The 18,782-nt window shown below is 43.3% G+C and overlaps 1 protein-coding gene across 9 annotated transcripts in view; it reads left to right on the top strand.

The window, feature by feature from the left end:
- CNBD2 (cyclic nucleotide binding domain containing 2) overlaps nucleotides 1-16,918 on the top strand; it is a 68,233-nt gene extending 51,315 nt beyond the window's left edge. For 8 of the 9 annotated variants that reach the window (XM_047853473.1, XM_047853472.1, XM_047853474.1 and 5 more), the window contains 3 exons: nucleotides 1,121-1,241; nucleotides 7,295-7,458; nucleotides 13,884-16,918. In XM_047853473.1, coding sequence (XP_047709429.1) covers nucleotides 1,121-1,241; nucleotides 7,295-7,458; nucleotides 13,884-14,202 — 604 coding nt within the window. In that variant the 3' untranslated portion in view covers nucleotides 14,203-16,918. The remainder of the gene's footprint in view (nucleotides 1-1,120; nucleotides 1,242-7,294; nucleotides 7,459-13,883) is intronic. The other variant, XM_047853476.1, reaches the window with a different exon arrangement.
- Nucleotides 16,919-18,782: the final 1,864 nt, after the last annotated feature.

Genomic DNA, 18,782 nt, shown 5'->3' with positions numbered 1-18,782 from the left:
GACACTCAGTGGTACCTGCCTAGAAGCAGCTCAGTGCTGGACCCAGAGCAATATCATACCTCTTCTCCTTCATTAAATATAAAATTAAACTATCACAATTATACTAATAGGAACATCACAACCTCCATGTTGTCCCAAGTACCACTTCACTCAAGTTCTTTGCCTATTAGCATTTCCAGCCCATCTGTCTCCATAAGGAGCATCCCATGACTTCTGAGTTGTTATTCCTTCTGATGATATTCTTTCTGAGGCAGTCCCAATCCTAATTCTTCGGAAAGTAGGGATTGAACGACCCAGTTCCTCTGCTGTAAATCAGTAAGGGAGAACAGACAGGTTGGACCCAGAAGTGAAAAATAAAGGCCATGCTGGGCATGTGCTACTCATGTATGCATCCTGGGGGGTGAGAACTGTAGGCTGCCTTGTTTATGTGTTGGGTGAGTTTATGAGTTGGGTGACTATATCGGCTATATTGTCAGCCGATAAATAATTATTTTTCCCTGCCTCTAATCCAGGTAGCATAGCCTGTCTCTTCCTTCTACCTTGCCCAAGACCAAAGAAAGCACAACAGGATTGGCTGTGTAAAATTAATTCCAGCATGAACAAAATACAGTATCTACAGGCTTCCCAAGGAAACCTGTTAAATAAACAAACAAACAAAGCCATCTCTTCTTTGCTTTTCTGCCAAGAAGGACAGCCCCAACCTGTGCTGTGTCCCCAGGGACATAGAGCTTACCCTGTGTCAAAGCAGTCTATTCTATATTGGACACCTCTGACTTAGAAATTTCTTCCTCATGTTGAGCACACGTCAGCCAGCCTGTAATTCTCACCCATCAGGTCTGGCTCAGCTGTATAAGATCAGCAGCCCCTTCCACATAACAGCTTTCAAGTGTTTAAAGGGGTTCTATTTCTTCATCTAAGTCTCCCCACTATTCAGCTTCTCCGGTTCTTGACATAAACTCTTCCAGGGCTTGATTTTGAGTTTTCTCACTTTCTGAGGTGGTGTGAATTCTCCAGGAAGGGGAGGTTCTTAAAATGCAGCAGAGTGGGAGCTCACTGTCCAGGACCTCATGAAGTGGCTGTGTTACAAATGAATCCTCTTTAACAAGTTGTCAAATTTCAGATCTAGGCATCCACATTCCCTTGAATGTCCCATGATCAATACTGAGTATGGTGAACTCCCTGAGGAGGCTGCAGTGGGCGCCTACATCAAGATCCACACTGTAGAGGAAGGAGAAACTGTGGTAAGTGTGCAGAGAGCCTCATTCGTGTGGGCTGGAGTGTTAAGTAATAGCAGTAAAGGTTTAAAAACATTCCACTCTATATTTGGTGATGTTAAGGAGTATTTTTGACTTTTTTAGATATGATAATGGTATTATGGTTATGTTTTTTTAAGACTCCTTGTTTTTAGGAGATATGTACCAAAATACTTACAGATAAAATGATATGACATCTGTGACTTGTTTTAAAATAATCCAGGAACAAGGCAAGTAGTACTCTCTTACCACTCCTGTTCAACATTGTACTGGAAGTTCTAGCTAGAGCATTAAGACAAGAAAAGGAAATCAAACATATTTGGGGAGGAAGAAATAAAACTGTCTTTGTTTGCAGGTGTTTGATTGTCTATGTAGACAATTCCAAAGAATCAAAAAACAAAATGAAAAAAATCCTCCTGAAGTGAATAAATGATTATAGCAAGATCACAAGGTATAAGTCAATGAACATTGAAATTTGAAATTAAAAACACAATACCATTTATAGTAACACCAAAAATGAAATACTTAGGTATAAATCTAACAAAATATGTTCAGGGTCCATATGCAAAAAAAAAAACCCTTTATTGATTATAATGAAAAAATTCAAAGAAGATTTAAATAAATGGAGGAATATTCTATGTTCATGGATTGGAAGATTCTATTGTTAACATGTTCTTCCCAACTTGATGTATAGATTCAATACAATCCAGGTCAAAACCACAGCAAGTTATTTTGTGGACATTGACAAACTCATTATAAAATTTCTATGTTAATATACAAGTTAATATAAGCAAACTGGTAGGTCCATACAATGAAATATTGTTCATAGATAAAAATAAATGAACTATCAAGCTATGAAAAGACATGGAGGAAATCTAAATGGCTATTTTAAGTGAAAGAAGCCTGTATGAAAAGATTAAGTATTCTATATTCCAATTGTATGACATGCTGGAAAAGGGATAACTATAGAGATAGTGATCAGTGGTTGCCAGAGGTTTGGAGTTCAGGGAGAGGGATGAATAGGTAAAGCACAGAGGATTGTTAGGACAGTAAAATTATTCTTTATGAAACCATAATGCTGGGTACAAAACCTTAACCATTTGACAAGATCCATAGAAATTTACAGCACAGAGAGTGAACCTTAATGTATACAGTTTGTGAAAACAACAACAAAAAAGTTATTTAGGAGGCAGAGGATCCCATGAAGGAATGCAGACTATGACCAGAGAATCTAATGGTATTACAAACATGTGAAAAAACCTCAGGAAGAGGGTGGGAGAAAAAGGTGCTGACCTATGTAACGTTGGAGGTGACTGGGTTCTGTGAGATGGAAAGCTGAAGAAATTGCACATGAGCACTGTACTCTAGTTGATAAAGTTATTACCCATGGGTGGATGCTTAACAGTTCTGATACTGTGTACTGAAATGGATCAATTCAGTAAGTGAATGGCAGATCATGGCAGCCAGATTTCTCACCACTGGAGTAGAAATTTACAGATAAACAAGGAGGAGGCTAGAATGATCCATGTGGTAATGGATTAGTTGAAGACATTAGTATGAACCCCTATGTAGCTTAATATAAATACAGGTGGTTCCACGTGGAAATATTTATAGATATGTGTATCAATATGTATCTTTTGGTCTGTCAGCTGACAGGGCCTAAAAGAAATGACACTCCAGTAGCAGTGAGCACTCCTAGCACCCTGATCTTGGTTTCTAATACCATTCTTTAATAAGAAGAACAAAGTTTTGGGGCACCTGGGTGACTCAGTCAGTTAAGCATCTGACTTCGGCTCAGGTCATGATCTCATGGTTTGAGGATTTGAGCCCAGCATAGGGCAATAGTGCAGAGCCTGCTTTGGATTCTGTGTCTCCCTCCCCCCCCCAACACCCCACCCCACCCAACCCCCTCTCTCTCTTAAAAAAAATTATAAGTAAATAAATAGATAAATAAAAAAGAGGAACAAGGCTTCTTGGAAAATGATTGATTCTAGGACTAGGGCAGGAAATAGACTAGATGGGCCTGGAGCATTTTGTAGTGCCAGGGAGTAAGGAAGTATTGGGCAAAAACACTACATTGATTGTGGCAGGCCTATCAAAGGGACACAGGTATCAACTGAAAGAGCTCCCAGTGGTCAAAGCTGGAATGATTTGAGCAACAAAATAAAATAGTATTGGGTTATAACCCAAAGTATACAGTAAATATCCCTGAGTACATACTGGTATAATGAATAAATTAATAAAGACTTAGACTTAAACTTTAGGCTTAGAAGAATTGAGAAGATAATACAGAGTTCCCATATGCCCTCTACCCAGTTTCCTCTATTATTAATGTCTTACACTAGTAAAATATCTTTGTTATAGTTAATGAACCAATATCGCTGCATTATTATTATTAACTCAGGTCAAGGAGTTATTTGGATTTCCTTTTTTTACCCAATCTCCCATTCAGAAGAATTCCAAATGATTTACATAGATACTTGGCTGTAAAGCAGAGGATGCATAACTCCCCGTTCCTTGGGTGTGGGCTGCACATAGTGACTTCCTTCTAAGGAGTACAGTATGGAAAGGGAGAGGGGGAAGAGTAACTTTACAGTGGAGGAACCTGAGAAACACAACCTTAGCCAACCTCCACAGTTAAATTGTGTTGATAGTATGTCCCTTAATATGATGAAACGGGAATGTGATGTGATGAGGATGGCACTTTATGTCCATGGTCCTCTTCCCAACAAGCCACAATCCCCATCTAATAATGGGAACTAATCAGACAAATTCAAAAAGCTGGGTATCATACAAAATACTTGACCGGTACTCCTCAATAGCTGTCAAGGTCATCATAAATCAGATAAGTCTGAGAAACTACCCCAGCCAAGAGGAGCCTAAGGAGAAGAGAATAAATGGAGTATGTGTCTTGCATAGGATCCTGGAACAGGAAAAGGATTGGGTAAAAAAATGAAATCCAAATAACTCCTTGACCTGAGTTAATAATAATGCAGCGATATTGGTTCATTAACCATAACAAAGGTATTTTACTAATGTAAGACATTAATAATAGAGGAAACTGGGTAGAGGGTATATGGGAACTCTGTACTATCTTCTCGATTCTTCTAAGTCTAAATTGTTCTAAAAAATAAAGTCTATTAAAAGTATAACTATCCAATAGTTGAGGGAGTGGGGAGCATATGGATGAAACACGTTTGGCCACGAGTTAATCATTGTGGGAGCTGGGCAGCAGGTGAACAGCCAAGAGAGGGCACGAGGGCTTTCTGGTGAGTAGTAATGGGCCTCCATGTGCTGGGGGAGGGGCTGTCTTCTGAAGCCCCATGTGTGGTCATCATCCTGTGTGTGGTCATCATAGTCTAGAGAGCTGCTCTCTCGACATGCCCTTACTGCTGTTCCTCAGTTAACAGTATCTCCAGGGTCCTCTTCATGCCCTTGTCACCCCATGTTGTAGTAGGCTCTTAATGCTCCTGCCCACTGGACTGTGAGTCTTTGGATGCAGGAAGGCCAGCCACTGCTGGGTGGGAGCCCTAGTCCCTAACATGGCCCTCCCTCAAGGCTGATGGAATATTTCCAAGCTCCTCCTTTTGTTCTGCAAAACTCTGCCTTGTGCAGTTTTTAACTAGCTCCTCCCCCAACCTTTCCCCACCCCCCGCAACCCCAAGAACAAACAGAAGAAATCAGCTTCCTTGCCACATGATGTCCCCTTAGATATTTAAAGAATGCCATTTTGTTTTTCATTCAACATTTCTGGAGCCAGGCACAGTACCAATGCCCCATTAATTATTTTCTTATTCAGTCAAAACATCCTCCATCCCTTCAGACAGTTTTCATGTGATGTGGTTTCCAGCCCTCTTGTGGTTTACTACACTGCGGTGCATTCACGTTTCTGAATAAGGCACTCAGGACTGAACACCGGGCTCCTGAGGCCAGCACCTGGCCTGTGAGTGCAGCCTTGCATATCTCCAGGCAGAGCAGCTGGGGATGCTGGGCACCCTGAGCCTAATGGAGGCACCAAAGGGCAGAAAGGGGGTGCCCGGTTGGGTAGATGGTGACAGCAGTGGAGGCTATGTAAGATGGAACAAGAAGGGCACGGTCTGTGTTGTCAAGGGCCTGCAATGCTGTAATAGGGACCTTGGCTTTGATTCTCTTGGAAGTCCTAGAAGGCTTTGGGTGGGACTCCGAGTAAAGACCCAACACAGGGCTCAGCACATAGAAGCCTCCCCACATATGTGTTACATGACTCTTGTGGTGAAAATGCCTGATGTGTCTTCGGTAAGACTCTGTTCTCCCTGCTTTCAAGGCCCTGGCTTCATTTGTAGGAGAATGAATAGTGATAGCTGTGCCTGTGTGTTCACCTAGGAGATCACGTTTGTCTAAGCTGGGAAGCAGGAATATAAAGCTGGTTCAATCCTGGAAACAGTGGAAGTTGGGGCCTGCTCTGTTTTGAGCCAAGAGGTGTAGGGGAGCCAGATTCTCCAGAACAGACAGAACAGACAGACTGAGGCCTCAGATTGGGCAGAAAGGATATGCCAGATTGGGGTGAAGGGCAGGGGGTCCTTATCTTCATTTTGCTTCTAATTAGCCAGCTTGAGCAAATCACTTTACCTCTCTGAATGTGTGTCCTCATCAGAAAATGAGGAAACTCACCTGGGTGAGCTGCTAACTGAAATGTTCTGTGACCCCATTTGAGCATTAATTCAGCAGATAGTTCTTAAGCATCTACCGTACACTAACCATGGCCCAAAGTGGTGGTGTGGGCAAGCAAACTGACATCCTTCCTGCCCTCATGGGGCTCATGATCTAGTCTGGGGACAGACAATAAACAGATAAATTAGCAAACATAAAATGTTGTAAATTGCTGCTAGGAATGGAATAGAAAGTTGGGCTGGGGGGGGGGTGGGTGGGTTTCTTAAATGGAGCGATCAAGGAAGCCCACTCTGAGGAAGTGATGTGTAAGCTGAGACCTGAATGGTGAAAAGGACAAGCTGTAGACAGCCTGGGGTAAGAATGTTCCAGAATGAGAATAGTAAGCTCAAAGCCTGAGGCCAGAAGGAGTTTGGTGTCTCAAGGGGACCAGAAGGGAGGGCAGCATAGCTGGAACAGAGTAAACAAGGCAGGGTGGCATGAGGCCAAGCTGGAGAGCGGGGCAAGGGTGAGATAGGCCAGGTCTTGGGGGTCACAGTGAGGAGTTTTACTTTATCCTGGGTGCCCTGGGAAGATATTTGAAAGGTGTAGGCAGAAAAGAAACCTAACTGGCTGGTGTGTGTGGGATGGGTTGAGGGTGGATGAGAGTACTCGCTGACAATGCTAACTTCAGTAGGTCCCTGAACAGATCACTGGGTTCAAATCCTGCCTCCACGTCTTTCTGTCCTTGGGCAAGTTACTTAGCCTCTTTGTGCCTCAGTTTCCTCAGAGTATAGTGGTTAGAAGCATGGACTCTGAAGACAGACCCCTTGAGTTCCAATCCTAGCTTTATTGCCTCCATGCTGTGGGATGTTGGACATGTTTCTTAACCTCACAGCATCCTCTGTAAAATGAGGATAACAATAGGACCCACCTCATGGGGTGATTGTGAGAGTTTCATATGAGTTACTACACACGGAGGCCTGCAGAAAAGACAGGGGAGGTTATGGTGGCTGCAAAAGGGAAGATTTAGAAGGGGAAGACTTGCTGTTTGAATTCTGTCATCGTCCCAAGGAAGAGAAAATGCCTTCACTTGACACAAGAGTTGAGATTGGACATTGGGGAAACCTTGTGAAATGCTATGCCCTGAAGAGGGACTGCCTGAGTGTGATTCTTAGAAAGACTGCATGGAGGTAGGACACTGACAAAGCACCTACAGACTCTTCTAACCTGATCAGCCAGCGGACATTGATGTCATGTAGCAAAAGGAACCCTGGACTTTCCCCTATCACTTGCAGAATGGTCCCCAGATGGATTCGTCTGCTTTGTGGGGCCTCATTTTTCCCATCTAGAAAATCTGCTGGTAGAAGTGGACGGTCTCTGAGGTTGAGCTTTCTGGGACTTCTGTTCTCCAGGGCCTTCACCAGATCCTCCTCCCGGAAAACCAGCGTGACATGCGGCCCCTGGTCCTTGTGAGCCTGGGAGCCGAGGTGATACGGATAAGGAGAGAAAAATTTTGGGAACTGATTGACAGCGAGGTAAAAGAGAAGTTGTACAGATTCCAGATCAAGTACCCCAGGTCAGTGCTGGAAATGTGCATATATCCCATTAGGTTGAATAAACAAGTTTTTTTCCTATTATTTTAGTAAAAGTAAGAAAAAGGTGCTAATATCTAGTGCTGAAAAGGGAAAAATGAGACCGGTAGTTGTTAGTACCCCCTAAATTGTCTCAATCCTTTTGATAATAATTTTAGCATTATGTTTCCAGGACCATACCCTTTGAAGTAAAGGTCTACCTGTGAATTTATCTTCATATAATTAAATTATGTGAAAAGCTACCTGTGCTAACATGTTTATGGCAGCCATATTCATAATAGAAAAACCACTACCACCACCACACATGTCATACTCTGGGGATAGTTTAGAAATTGTGGTGCATTTCTTTTATAGAGCATAACCATTTTATTGAAAAAATTGTTAAGTTTAGGGGCACCTAAGTGACTCAGTCAATTTAGTGTCAGACTTCAGCTCAGGTCATGATCTCATGGTTTGTGGATTCGAGCCTTGCGTCGGGCTCTGTGCTGACAGCTGGGAGCCTGGAGCCTGCTTCAGATTCTGTGTTTCCCTGTCTTTCTGACCCTTCCCTGCTCATGCTCTGTCTCTCTCTGTCTCTCAAAAATAAATAAATGCTTAGAATTTTTTTTTTAAATGTAAGTTTAGGTTGCCTGGGTGGCTCAGTCAGTTGAGCATCTAACTTCGGCTCAGGTCATGATCTTGTGATTCGTGGGTTCAAGCCCTACATTGGGCTCATTGCTGTCAGCCCAGAACCCACTTTGGATCCTCAGTCCCCCTCTCTCTGCCCCTCCCTCGCTTGTGCTCTCTCAAAAATAAATAAACTTTAAAACATGTTTTTATTTGTAAATTTAATGGCTCTGTAGCAGGAAAGTAAATAGATGATATAATGATACATGAAAAGGACAAGGTGCAAACTTGTATATATACTATGGCTATGTCTTTGTAAAACACAAGAGAAAAATCTAGAAGGAAATAGCAAAAATGGTAACCTCTGTAATATTGCCAAATTTGTAAGAGTCATTCTGTCTAGAAGGTGAGACTAAAAGGTACTTCCTAGTTATCATTACATATTCTTCTCATATTTGTTTTTGCAATGCATATGCATTGCTTTTATAATGAGGGAAGAAAAGAAATATTTTTTAAAAGTTGTTGTCAGGATACTGGCATTCCAAGTGAGGTTTTTCTCTTTATTCTCCAAATGTTTGGTAATGATGATATATTACTTTTAAAATTAAAAAAAATAATATCTATCTTGAAAGATTTGATAAAAAGATTTATTTTTTACTTTTCCTTTGTTTTCAAATTTTCCACAGTGAACACTTATATAACATGAAAAAAAACCTTTATTTTTTTATGTAAAAATTAACTGGACCAGTAGTTGCAAAACAATTTTGAATTTTTTTTAACGTTTATTTATTTTTGAGACAGAGAGAGACAGAGCATGAACAGGGGAGAGGCAGAGAGAGAGGGAGACACAGAATCTGAAACAGGCTCCAGTCTCTGAGCTGTCAGCACAGAGCCTGACACGGGGCTCGAACTCACGGACCGTGAGATCATGACCTGAGCCGAAGTCGGACGCTTAACCGACCAAGCCACCCAGGCGCCCTGCAAAACTATTTTGATCTCACACTGTTATTACTAAAAAGTGTTTGAGTATATACCCCCTAGAATATATATGTGAATATGAATAACATATATTAATTAATTATTATTGTTATATACATATATTGCTGTACTAATATATACATTATTGACATACCGAAATAGATCTTTAAGAAATAAGACAAAAGTAAATATGAATGAGGTCCTACTCTTTTTTTCACACAACCCAGTGGATCTTGTTCACCTCCCTGGGTGACATGCTCTATATCCCCACTTTGGGGCCCCCAGCTTAGACTCCTGGTCTTACCACTGGGCCCCCTCCCTCCACCTCCTCCCCACTAGATCCTTTCTGCATACTGTGCTCTTGCGAAACCCAAATCTGGCCGTGTTAAACTCCTTAAAACCTTTCAGTGGCATCTCACTGCTTATGGATAAAATGCAGACTCAGTGCCGGGTATGTGACCCTTCACCTCCCCTGCAGCACTTCTGGCCACCTGTAACCCACTCTGGCAGCTCAGGTAGATTGCCTCCTGGACCCTGTATATATTTGACTTTGCCAATGCTGCCCCTTCTGCCTGAAATTCCATCCCCTAGTCTTGCCACTCTTTTTTTTTTTTCTGATAAATTCCTGCTCATTCTTTAAGATTCATCTCCTCCTGGAAGGCTTCCCTGACTAACCCAGGTTGGCGTAAATATCCCTTCCTGATACTCTCTACAGGGCTCTGCCATTGACCATTGTATTGAACTATAACTGTTTAGAGCTGGGTAGTTTGTACAGTTCTTTCCCCATCACTTGATTAATTGCTTCATGAAGGCGTGGACTGGGCTTTCCCTGCCCTTCATGTCTGACATCTACCTATGCAGTACCCAGTACAGGGTAGGTATACAATAAATGAATGAATGAATGAGTGTATGAATAAAGCATTCTCACTGCAGAAAACTGAAAAATGCTGAGTGTTTTAAAAAGTGAAAACTAGAACCATTTGCAATCCTCCAACAACCCCATGTTAGCATTTTGTGTATTTCCTTTTACTGTATGTATTTTTTTTTTTTTTTGCTACATGGATATGTGCCAAATATGCATTTATCATTCAGGTGCACAAAGTTTCATAATGGAGATTATACCGATTATGCAATTTCGCATCCTCCCCCTTTTCTCTTCTCTTGCGGTCAGACATGGTTTTGCTGACAGGTGTGGAAGCAGGTGGTTCCTAGTGGTAAGGAAAAAGGAGGTGTGAAGGCAAGCAGATCTGTAGAGTTACTGCAGCCATGTCCAATAAGCATGTGAAAGAATTCAATGTGGGATCTGTATGACTTTGGATAGGTCATTTCTCCTCTCCTCAGAGTCAGACTTCATTCTGCAAAACAAAAAATGAGACTAGACCAGTGTCTCTTCCCAAGTATGGAACGTATGCACAGAAGATTTACAAGACGATTTTAGCTGGTATACTAATTGACATTTTTAGCTTTCACAGCTATGTACTTATTCTAATATGAATTAGAAAAACAACATGATGGGTCACCTGGGTGGCTCAGTTGGTTGGGTGTCCAACTCTTGATTTCGGCTCAGGTCATGACCTCGCAATTTCATGGGTTCAAGCTCCATGTCGGGCTCCGTGCTGATGGTATGGAGCCTGCTTGGGATTCTCTGTCTCCCTCTCTGTCTGTCCCTCCCCAACTTGTACTGTGTCTCTCTCAAAATAAATAAATAAACAAAAATTTTTTAAAAAGAAAAAGAAAACAACATGACTAGTTCACTAAACTCATGGTTTGACAGATCTTGTTGCTGAGAATAAGGCCAAAGTAAATATTTAAGTAAAAGAAACATGGCAGATTTAAGAAAAGTTATTAATAAATTAAAGAACAGGTGATATGTAGATATGGCCCAAATTGGGGCAGTTTTGTGCGAAAAACAAGTTGAGAAGCACTGGTTGTCCCTTGCAGTTCAAAGATGCCACAATTCTCCTGTGTACAACCAATAGTTAGAGCCACCTACTCAAAAAAAAAAAAAGGATTTTAGGAGAACTAGATCCTCAAGTGATGCCTGGCATATGATGGGTATCAGTTAATGCCTATAGAATTGAAATTCAGAAAAGGTTTCCATGGACTTGAAGAGGGTGGCAGATGTTTGAGCACTCAGCATCTGTGCTGTCCAGTCAGCACTCCGCTGCAGTGATCCGCAATGCTGACAGACGGAATTCTGGCTTATTCATTCAGTGTTTGAACTCCTGGTTTCTAGACTGCTAAAGCAGGCAGAAAACATATCCATTATCTAGCTCAAATCCTCCATGTTGTAATTGAGGACTGTGAAGCCCCGGAAAGGGGACGTGGCATCCTGAAGATGACAGTCAGTGCCCGTGGGATACCTGTCCTGTGAATGCCACAGGCTAGATAACCTGACACATCTCCCCCTGCAAGGCGTAGGGAGGGCTGTGGGGAATGTAATGAGTATATAGCTGAGTTCCCAAGACAGAAGGGAAATCTCCAAGGGCCAAAAGGAAGTAGAGCCTAAAAGCCAAAGCACAGAGTGTGATCTAGTGTGGGATTGCCTGGCAGGAGTGGGCTGGACTCGGGGTTAAGGGCATCAGGGGCTGGAATTTTACACCTGCAGGGACACATGAAACTAAATCCCCTGCACAAAGCTGAGGCTTTTAGGAGAGCTACCCTGTTTTGTGAAAAACTAAACTAGAAATCAACATGACCCATCAGCATCAAGGAATCTTGTCTGTCTTAATTTGGACTCTGGGTCCCTCCCCCCCCCCCCCCCGCAAAAAAAGAGACCCCTCCCCCTAAGAATCTATAATCACATGCTTGCCCCTCATAGGTTTTGGTGAGTCCTGTAGCATCTTGGAACCTCAGTTTCCATGTTTCTAAAATGTGGTGGTTGTGAGGATTACACAAGTTAGCGAGTAAAGTGCTTGGCCTGTGAGACGTGCTAAGTCAGAGTTGGATATTGTTGTTTTTATTATGGAAGAAATCAGGAGTTAGTGGAACTTTTTAAGTGGAGACTATCCAGTGCTGTGCTGGTGAATGTTTAACAACTGACTCTCTGGGAGGTGGGTGGGAAGTAAGCCTGATTTGAAGTGTTTACTGATTTCTGTGGTGTGTATACTCCCACTATGGCCAATTTTGAGCTCCTAACCCTGTGTCACTGAACATGGGCTTGAGGAGAGTTCCATGTCATTAGCACTCTGAGCTGAGAGGGGCTGACTTTGGCACACCACTGAGACCAACAGGCCTAGCTAGTAGCCCATTCTGACCTCTGGGTTTTTTATTGAGTTGGTGTCTATGGATCAAAGTTGACTCTCTTCTGGTCAATATAATGTAGCTGGAAGAATGTTCTAATTTGTTAGTGACTTATTAGGCTTGCTTCCTAGGTGACAGTGTAGGCAAGTCAACAGAAATAGAACATGCCCTTGCCTTGCTGTGGTCTCAGAAGGAAATAAACCAATGAGTGCTGAGCCCACTCCCCTTCCCCAACTCTTTTCCCCCTTCCATGCTATGAGGAAGGGGATGGAGTAGAGCCAGGGCACCAAGACCAGTCCAAGGCAGCTACCAATCTACTTTCTGTCTCTATAGATTTGCCTGTTCAGGACATTTTGTGTAAATGGGATCATTCAATGTATGGTCTTTTGTGACTAGCTTCTTACCATTATGTTTTCAGGTTTCATCCATGTTGTAGCATATACTGTTTATTGTCATTCCTTTTTGTTGTCAAATAATATTCCATAGCATGTACCTATCACACTTTATCCACTCCTCAGTGGATGGATGTTGGGTTGTTTCCACTTTTTGGCCATGATGAATAATGCTGCTGTGAACGTTCTTGTGCAAGGTTTTACATGGACAAAGGTTTTCATTTTTCTTGGGTTTACACCAGATGAAATTGCTGGGTAAGTTAACTCTGTTTAACCTTTGAGGAACTGCCAGACTCTTATCCAAAGTGGCTGCACCAGTTTACCTTCCCATCAGCAATGTACCAGAACCCTTGTTTTGATATCTCTACCTTATTACATATTTTTATCTATTTTTTAACTTTATTTATTTTGAGAGAGAGATAGAGTATATATGCATGTGTATGCATGCATGCACGAGCAGGAGAGGGACTGAGAGAGAGGGAGAGGGAGAATCCCAAGCAGGCTCCACGCTGTCAGTGCAGAGACCAGTGTGGGGCTCCATCTCATGAACTGAGAGATCGTGACAAGAGCCAAAATCAAGAGTTGGATGCTTAACTGACTGGGCCACCCAGGCACCCCTATCCGGTTTTTGTTTGTTTGTTTGTTTGTTTTGTTTTTTAAATTATAGCCATCCTAGTGGGCATAAGTGGTATCTCATTGTGGCTTTGATTTACATTTCTTTGATGGAAAATGGTTACCTATATAATTTAAATTTTTAGTAGCCACTTTATAAGAAGTGTAATTAACTTTTAAGATATATTTTATTGAATTCAGTGTATCTCAAATATTACCATTTCAACACGTAATCAACATAAACATTTTTAATGAGATTCTCTACATTTGTTTTTGTTCTAAGTCTTTGAAATCTGGTGTGTAGTTTACACTCACAACACATCCCTCATTCAGATTGGCCACATATCACATACTTAGTAGCCACATGTGGCTCATGGCCACTGCACGGGACAGTGCAGGTCTAGGGGAAGAAAGTGTGGAAAGGTAGAGAAGGCAGAGAGGAGTCTGGAAGAGGCACACAGGTGGGATGGAGCACACTATGTTTAGGAATTGAAAGAATGGCAGGAGGCAAGGCTGGAGGGGCAGGGGGGACAGGAGGAGCAGGTGTGGGAATGTCAGCATCTGTGTCTTACCTTCAGTGATGAAGATATGTGCCAGAAGTTCCTCCAGGAGAACAGCTGGAATATCTTTCGGAAGGACCTGATGCGGCTGCTGCTGAAGCCTCGCCAGCGTCCATCATTCATTCCAATCCGGCCCAAGAAGAAAGGGATCTACAACCCCAAGAGTTTGGTGCTGGATTTGTGTAGCCTCGACAAGGAGACGAAACCTTGTTATCCCATTTTTATGGCACCCCAGAAATACCTCCCCCCATTGAGGATTGTCCAAGCCGTCACAGCCCCCCGGTACAAAATCCAAGAACTCCTGCCTCAGTATAAGAATGCAGGAGTCCTTGTTTAGACCCAATAAAAGATGGGTTGGTCACCATGTTTCCTGAGTGACCACCATGGGACTTGTGGGGCTTAGAGTGGGGGCCTCCTGGGGGCTGTGGGTCCAGAGAGATGTGTGGGGGCAGCAGCTCAGGCACTGTCTCCCTTGACACTTTTGGGGCTTAGTGGATGGTCAGGAGGCTGGGTGTGGATGGGGTAAGCACTGGGGATGGTCTCAGGGTGGGTCTTACTGGGTGAGATGGACGGGAGGCACAGAGGGGCTCAGATCAAAGTGAGCAAGACCAGACCATTTGCAAACTCAAATGCCTTGCAGAGGCCACACAGGTCATCTAAAGGAGCACAGCAGAAGGACTAGGCAGGCAACAGGCAATGGTGGGGACTGGTGTGCACATTCCCCATCCAGATGGAACAGCTGCTCCCTCTCCTCAATTGATGCCATGCCAGGAAATAATGCAGGCCCCTGACTGACAGTCCTTAGATTTTTTAAGAGACCAAGAAACCCAATATTTTAGATGATTCCTACTGGTTTTTAAATGTGAGCAACTAATTCAAATTGTTTTTAAAATACCATGTTAGGCAAACAAAACACATACGTGGGCTGTGTTGGACCTACAAGCTGCTGGTTTGCCAGTGCTCATCAAGCCCCTCTGACAGGGCGTTGCCAGAGACTGGAGGAGGCGTGACTGGGGGTGGGGTGGGGGTGGGAGGTATAAGGAGCGAGAGACACAGATGGGCAGCATGACAAGAGCAGGCATTCTGGGTGTTGAGGATGGGGAGCCAGCAGCCTGAGAGAAAAGAGGCAGCCAGAGATAAGAAGGTGGTAGGTCGGACTTTACAGAGGGCTCCTTGGCCCCTCTGAGGGGTCCCAAACCTGTGGCTACCTGTTAGTGACCTGGGCCGGCTCTCTTTGTTGGTAACACTGGGTCAAATCACCTCTCTCCCTTGGGAAGCTCCATAGTTTAGCTGTGAGAGCACTGGGGGCCTGGTAGAGGTTACGGCAGCACATGAGCCTGACCTGGGGCCACAGGGAGAGACAGGAGCCCTCTTCCACCCATCCCTCCCCACCCCACACACTCACCTACTCCACGTGGCAAGGAGCAGGTTAGGAAGAACATCTGAGAACAGAGCCTGGCTCTGGACCCCTTTGAGCACCTTGAGTCCTTCACCTGCACCTGTTTCCCTAGTGGCAAAGTGAGCGAGTTGGACAAGATCAATGATTTTCACAAGAGGTGAGTATAGTTTGAAAAGCATATTCAACATTATAATTTTGTTTGTTGTATTTAAAAGAAAACTTCTCATGTTGCACAGCAAAGAAGAAGGGGTATGGAATTTTTCTTTCAGAAGAGGGTGTGGATGTAAAAGAATAGAGAAGTAGTGGACTCATCATCTCTGGCTTCTCTGATAGCTTCAGATGGTCAAGGAGACTGTGATGCCTGCAGCATTTCTGAAAAGGCTGTCTGTGACCTACGAGGATGAGGTGGCACTGTTTGGGGACCAGGTAAATTGGGGTGTCTGACTATATTTAGGGCTGTCTTTGCATTTAGGGCTGTGGCTCCAAGATGTAGGTATGGACATCTTATTCATTCATCTGAAGTTTATTTACTTTTGTTTATACTTGCTTTGTTATACTATACTTTGTATACTATACAAATATATAGTATACTATACTATACGTTGTTTATATAGCAGATCCAAAAGAGATTAAGAGGCAGTCTCTGTCCTCTCTTATTCTCTAGGCTAGGAGTCAGCAAGCTCTATAAAGGGCTAAATAATAACTATTTTAGATTTTTAGGTCATACAGTTTCTTTAGTGTTCCAATAAAACTTTATTTATAAAAATAAATGGCCTGAGGGCCATAGTTTGCTGATCCCTACAGCCCTTGAAGGTTCTTGAGCAGACATGACATGACATGACCAGAGAAGGAGTGAGAAACTTATTATTGAGTGCTTATTCTGTGACAGCCATCTTGCTAAGCATCTGACTACAGAGTCTGATGACCTTGGGTTAAGATCCCAGCTCTGCCATTTAATGGCTGTTGAGGATTAAAAGAAGTGGTGCATGAACTAGACAAATGGTTTAAAAAAAGAAAAAGGAAAAGAAAAAAGAGGTGGTACATGTGTAGCAAGATGTAGGATTTTATTCACCCAGACCCCAGGGCCCTGCTTCCTGGGAAGTAAGAGAAAAAACTTGCAGAATAGGAGGTAGAACATGTTTTCCAGGGGAGTGGCAGGTGAGAAAATGGACTAGAAGGGCAACCCTGGAGTGAGGGTGCTGGAGGGAGAACATGGGGGCTGGGCTTCGTGAAATCTTGAGGGGAGCAGAGCAAAAGCAGAGCTTTTTCTGAAGCCATCATTTAGCAGACAGAAGAGTTTGAGAATGAGAAATGTCTAAAGAGGTTTCCAAAGACCTTTTCTGTGCATTGAGAATATGTTTCTCCTTTGGTATTTTCTTGAAGAAGCCAAGTAAACATTTGCGTAGCTCTTAGTTATGGTTTTATGTGGTACTGCTGTTTCTTTGAATTCAGTAACCAAGCAGAGAATGGGTCTCCAGTTATTTTTGGGTTACACTTGTGAAGTCCCTGGTACACAGTAAGTGATCAATACATGTTAGATGTTATTAGCACCTTTTTGACCGAGATCAATTTGGCCATCCAGAGACTCTCTTTCCCTTAGAGTGAAATAGGAAACCAAATCTTTGGAAGTCTAAGTCTTCATAATCAGTGCAAAAGGCCATCCTGAGTGATGTGTGGGGTGGGGGGGGAGGTGGGGGGGGGCATCCTGGTTGACATCCTGCCCAAACTCTACACTCTTCTGAAATGGTTAATGTCAACAGTAAGGGCAGGTTGGAGGGAGAGAGCAGAGCAGGTCAACAAAAGCACTAACATGTGCTGTGGGTGAGGGTGCTGTTTGGAAGAATGAGTGGGGGCAGTATGGGGAGGCTTGTGGCTGCTTCTAAGTGTGTGAGAGCCTCCCAGCTTCTAGGCCGTGAGTTTCAGAATGAGCAGTGGTTCTTAAGGCTGCCTCACGTACACTCTGCGACATGGAACGGGGATCAGAATCAGGCAGGGGAGGACAAATTATGATTTGGGAGAGAAGCTCGTGCAAAAGGAGCAAACATGACACCCCTTGGTATAGTGTTAGCAACAAACTGCTTTCAGTGCCACAGAGGTCCTTACTGCCCACCTGGGCCCAGATCCAAGGTTCAGGAAACCCACAGTGACCTGCCACCAGGTAGAAGGGCCTGGACCCAGGTATTGAGCACCCGCTGTGTGCCAGGCACTGCATGAGGCACTCTAGAGAGGCTATGGCTTGTCCTGAAAGCATTTTCTGGCATTATCCTCATTTGACAGATGAGGAGCCTGAGGCCTAGATTGGCAAAAGCCTTGTCAAACCTCACTCAGCTACCAGGTCATTGTTCCAGGAAATGCATGTGCTCTCTCTGCACCCAGTGCCCTTCCAGGCAGAGTTGCAGCATGTGCTGCCACACCATCGTTACTCATCTATCCCAAATGAGCCACCTGTTTTCACCATTCAGTACACACAACCCTGCAACTGTGTCTGAGAGAATATAATCACCCTCTGGAATGATTTTCCATATGTAAGTAAGCATAGTCATACTTGGAGAGGCACACCCCGGCCACTTGAGCCAAAAATATAGCCCTAGCATGAACAGCTTCCACTGTTTGGGGGAAAATGAAAAAAACCCATTTGAAAAATAAACACAAGGAGATATTGCCAGAGTTTGTTATAGGAAGTGTTTAAGATCACATCTTGGGATTGGAAGCAAAAACATTCTTTAAATTCTTCATTCCTTTTATACAACTCCTGGAAAAATTGTACCTTCCAGTTGTGGAAAGTCTCAGGGGTGAGACAGGTCACTTGACAACTCCCATGATACCACCAGAGGCTGTTTTGCCATGAGGCCTTTTTATTTGGGGATTTAAGGGGCTTAACCACAGGGGTGCTGTGTTGCAGAATTTGGAACCACTGGTTCAGAGCTGACAATGAGGGTGAGTAGTTTCTAGGTGGTTGGGAAGCAGCATCAAAGCTAGAACAAGGGTTTTTCATGGCTGCTGGAGGCTGTGGGCTTTAGCCCTGTGGACATAGCTGTGGAAAAGTGGTGCATCTGGACGTGTGCTGTGTAGCCTTCAGCCAGGCTCCTTCTCTTTCTGGAGCCTCACTGCTATCATTTGTAAAATTGTTGGGGTCTGGTGTGTGTTCTTCACACACTATTGTCTTGCCCTACCTATCCTTCAACTTCTAAAACCTCCCCACCCCCAAGAGAAAATTCAGAATCAAGAAGAAAGTGGTTTATTAAGACACTTTGGAAGATTATATAGACCAGTTACTTTATAGAATGTCTTCTGATTTGGGTTGGTTTTATATTTTCTCATGATTAGATCTAGGTTATACATCTTTGGCAGGAACCACAGAAGTGGCTCTGTCTCCTTTTCATTGGATGCTATCAAGTGGTGTGAGATTTCAGTGTGTCCCATTACTGGTGATAACTTTGATTATTGGATTGAAATGATGTCTCTACTGTAAAATCACTTTTGATACATATTCCCTTTTTATTTCGAAAATCATTTAT

The sequence above is a fragment of the Prionailurus viverrinus genome, chromosome A3, assembly GCF_022837055.1.
Source record: "Prionailurus viverrinus isolate Anna chromosome A3, UM_Priviv_1.0, whole genome shotgun sequence".
In the NCBI taxonomy this organism is placed as follows: Eukaryota; Metazoa; Chordata; class Mammalia; order Carnivora; family Felidae; genus Prionailurus; species Prionailurus viverrinus.
The sequence above is the reverse complement of the archived record's forward strand: the minus strand, read 5'-3'. Positions and strand labels throughout refer to the sequence as shown.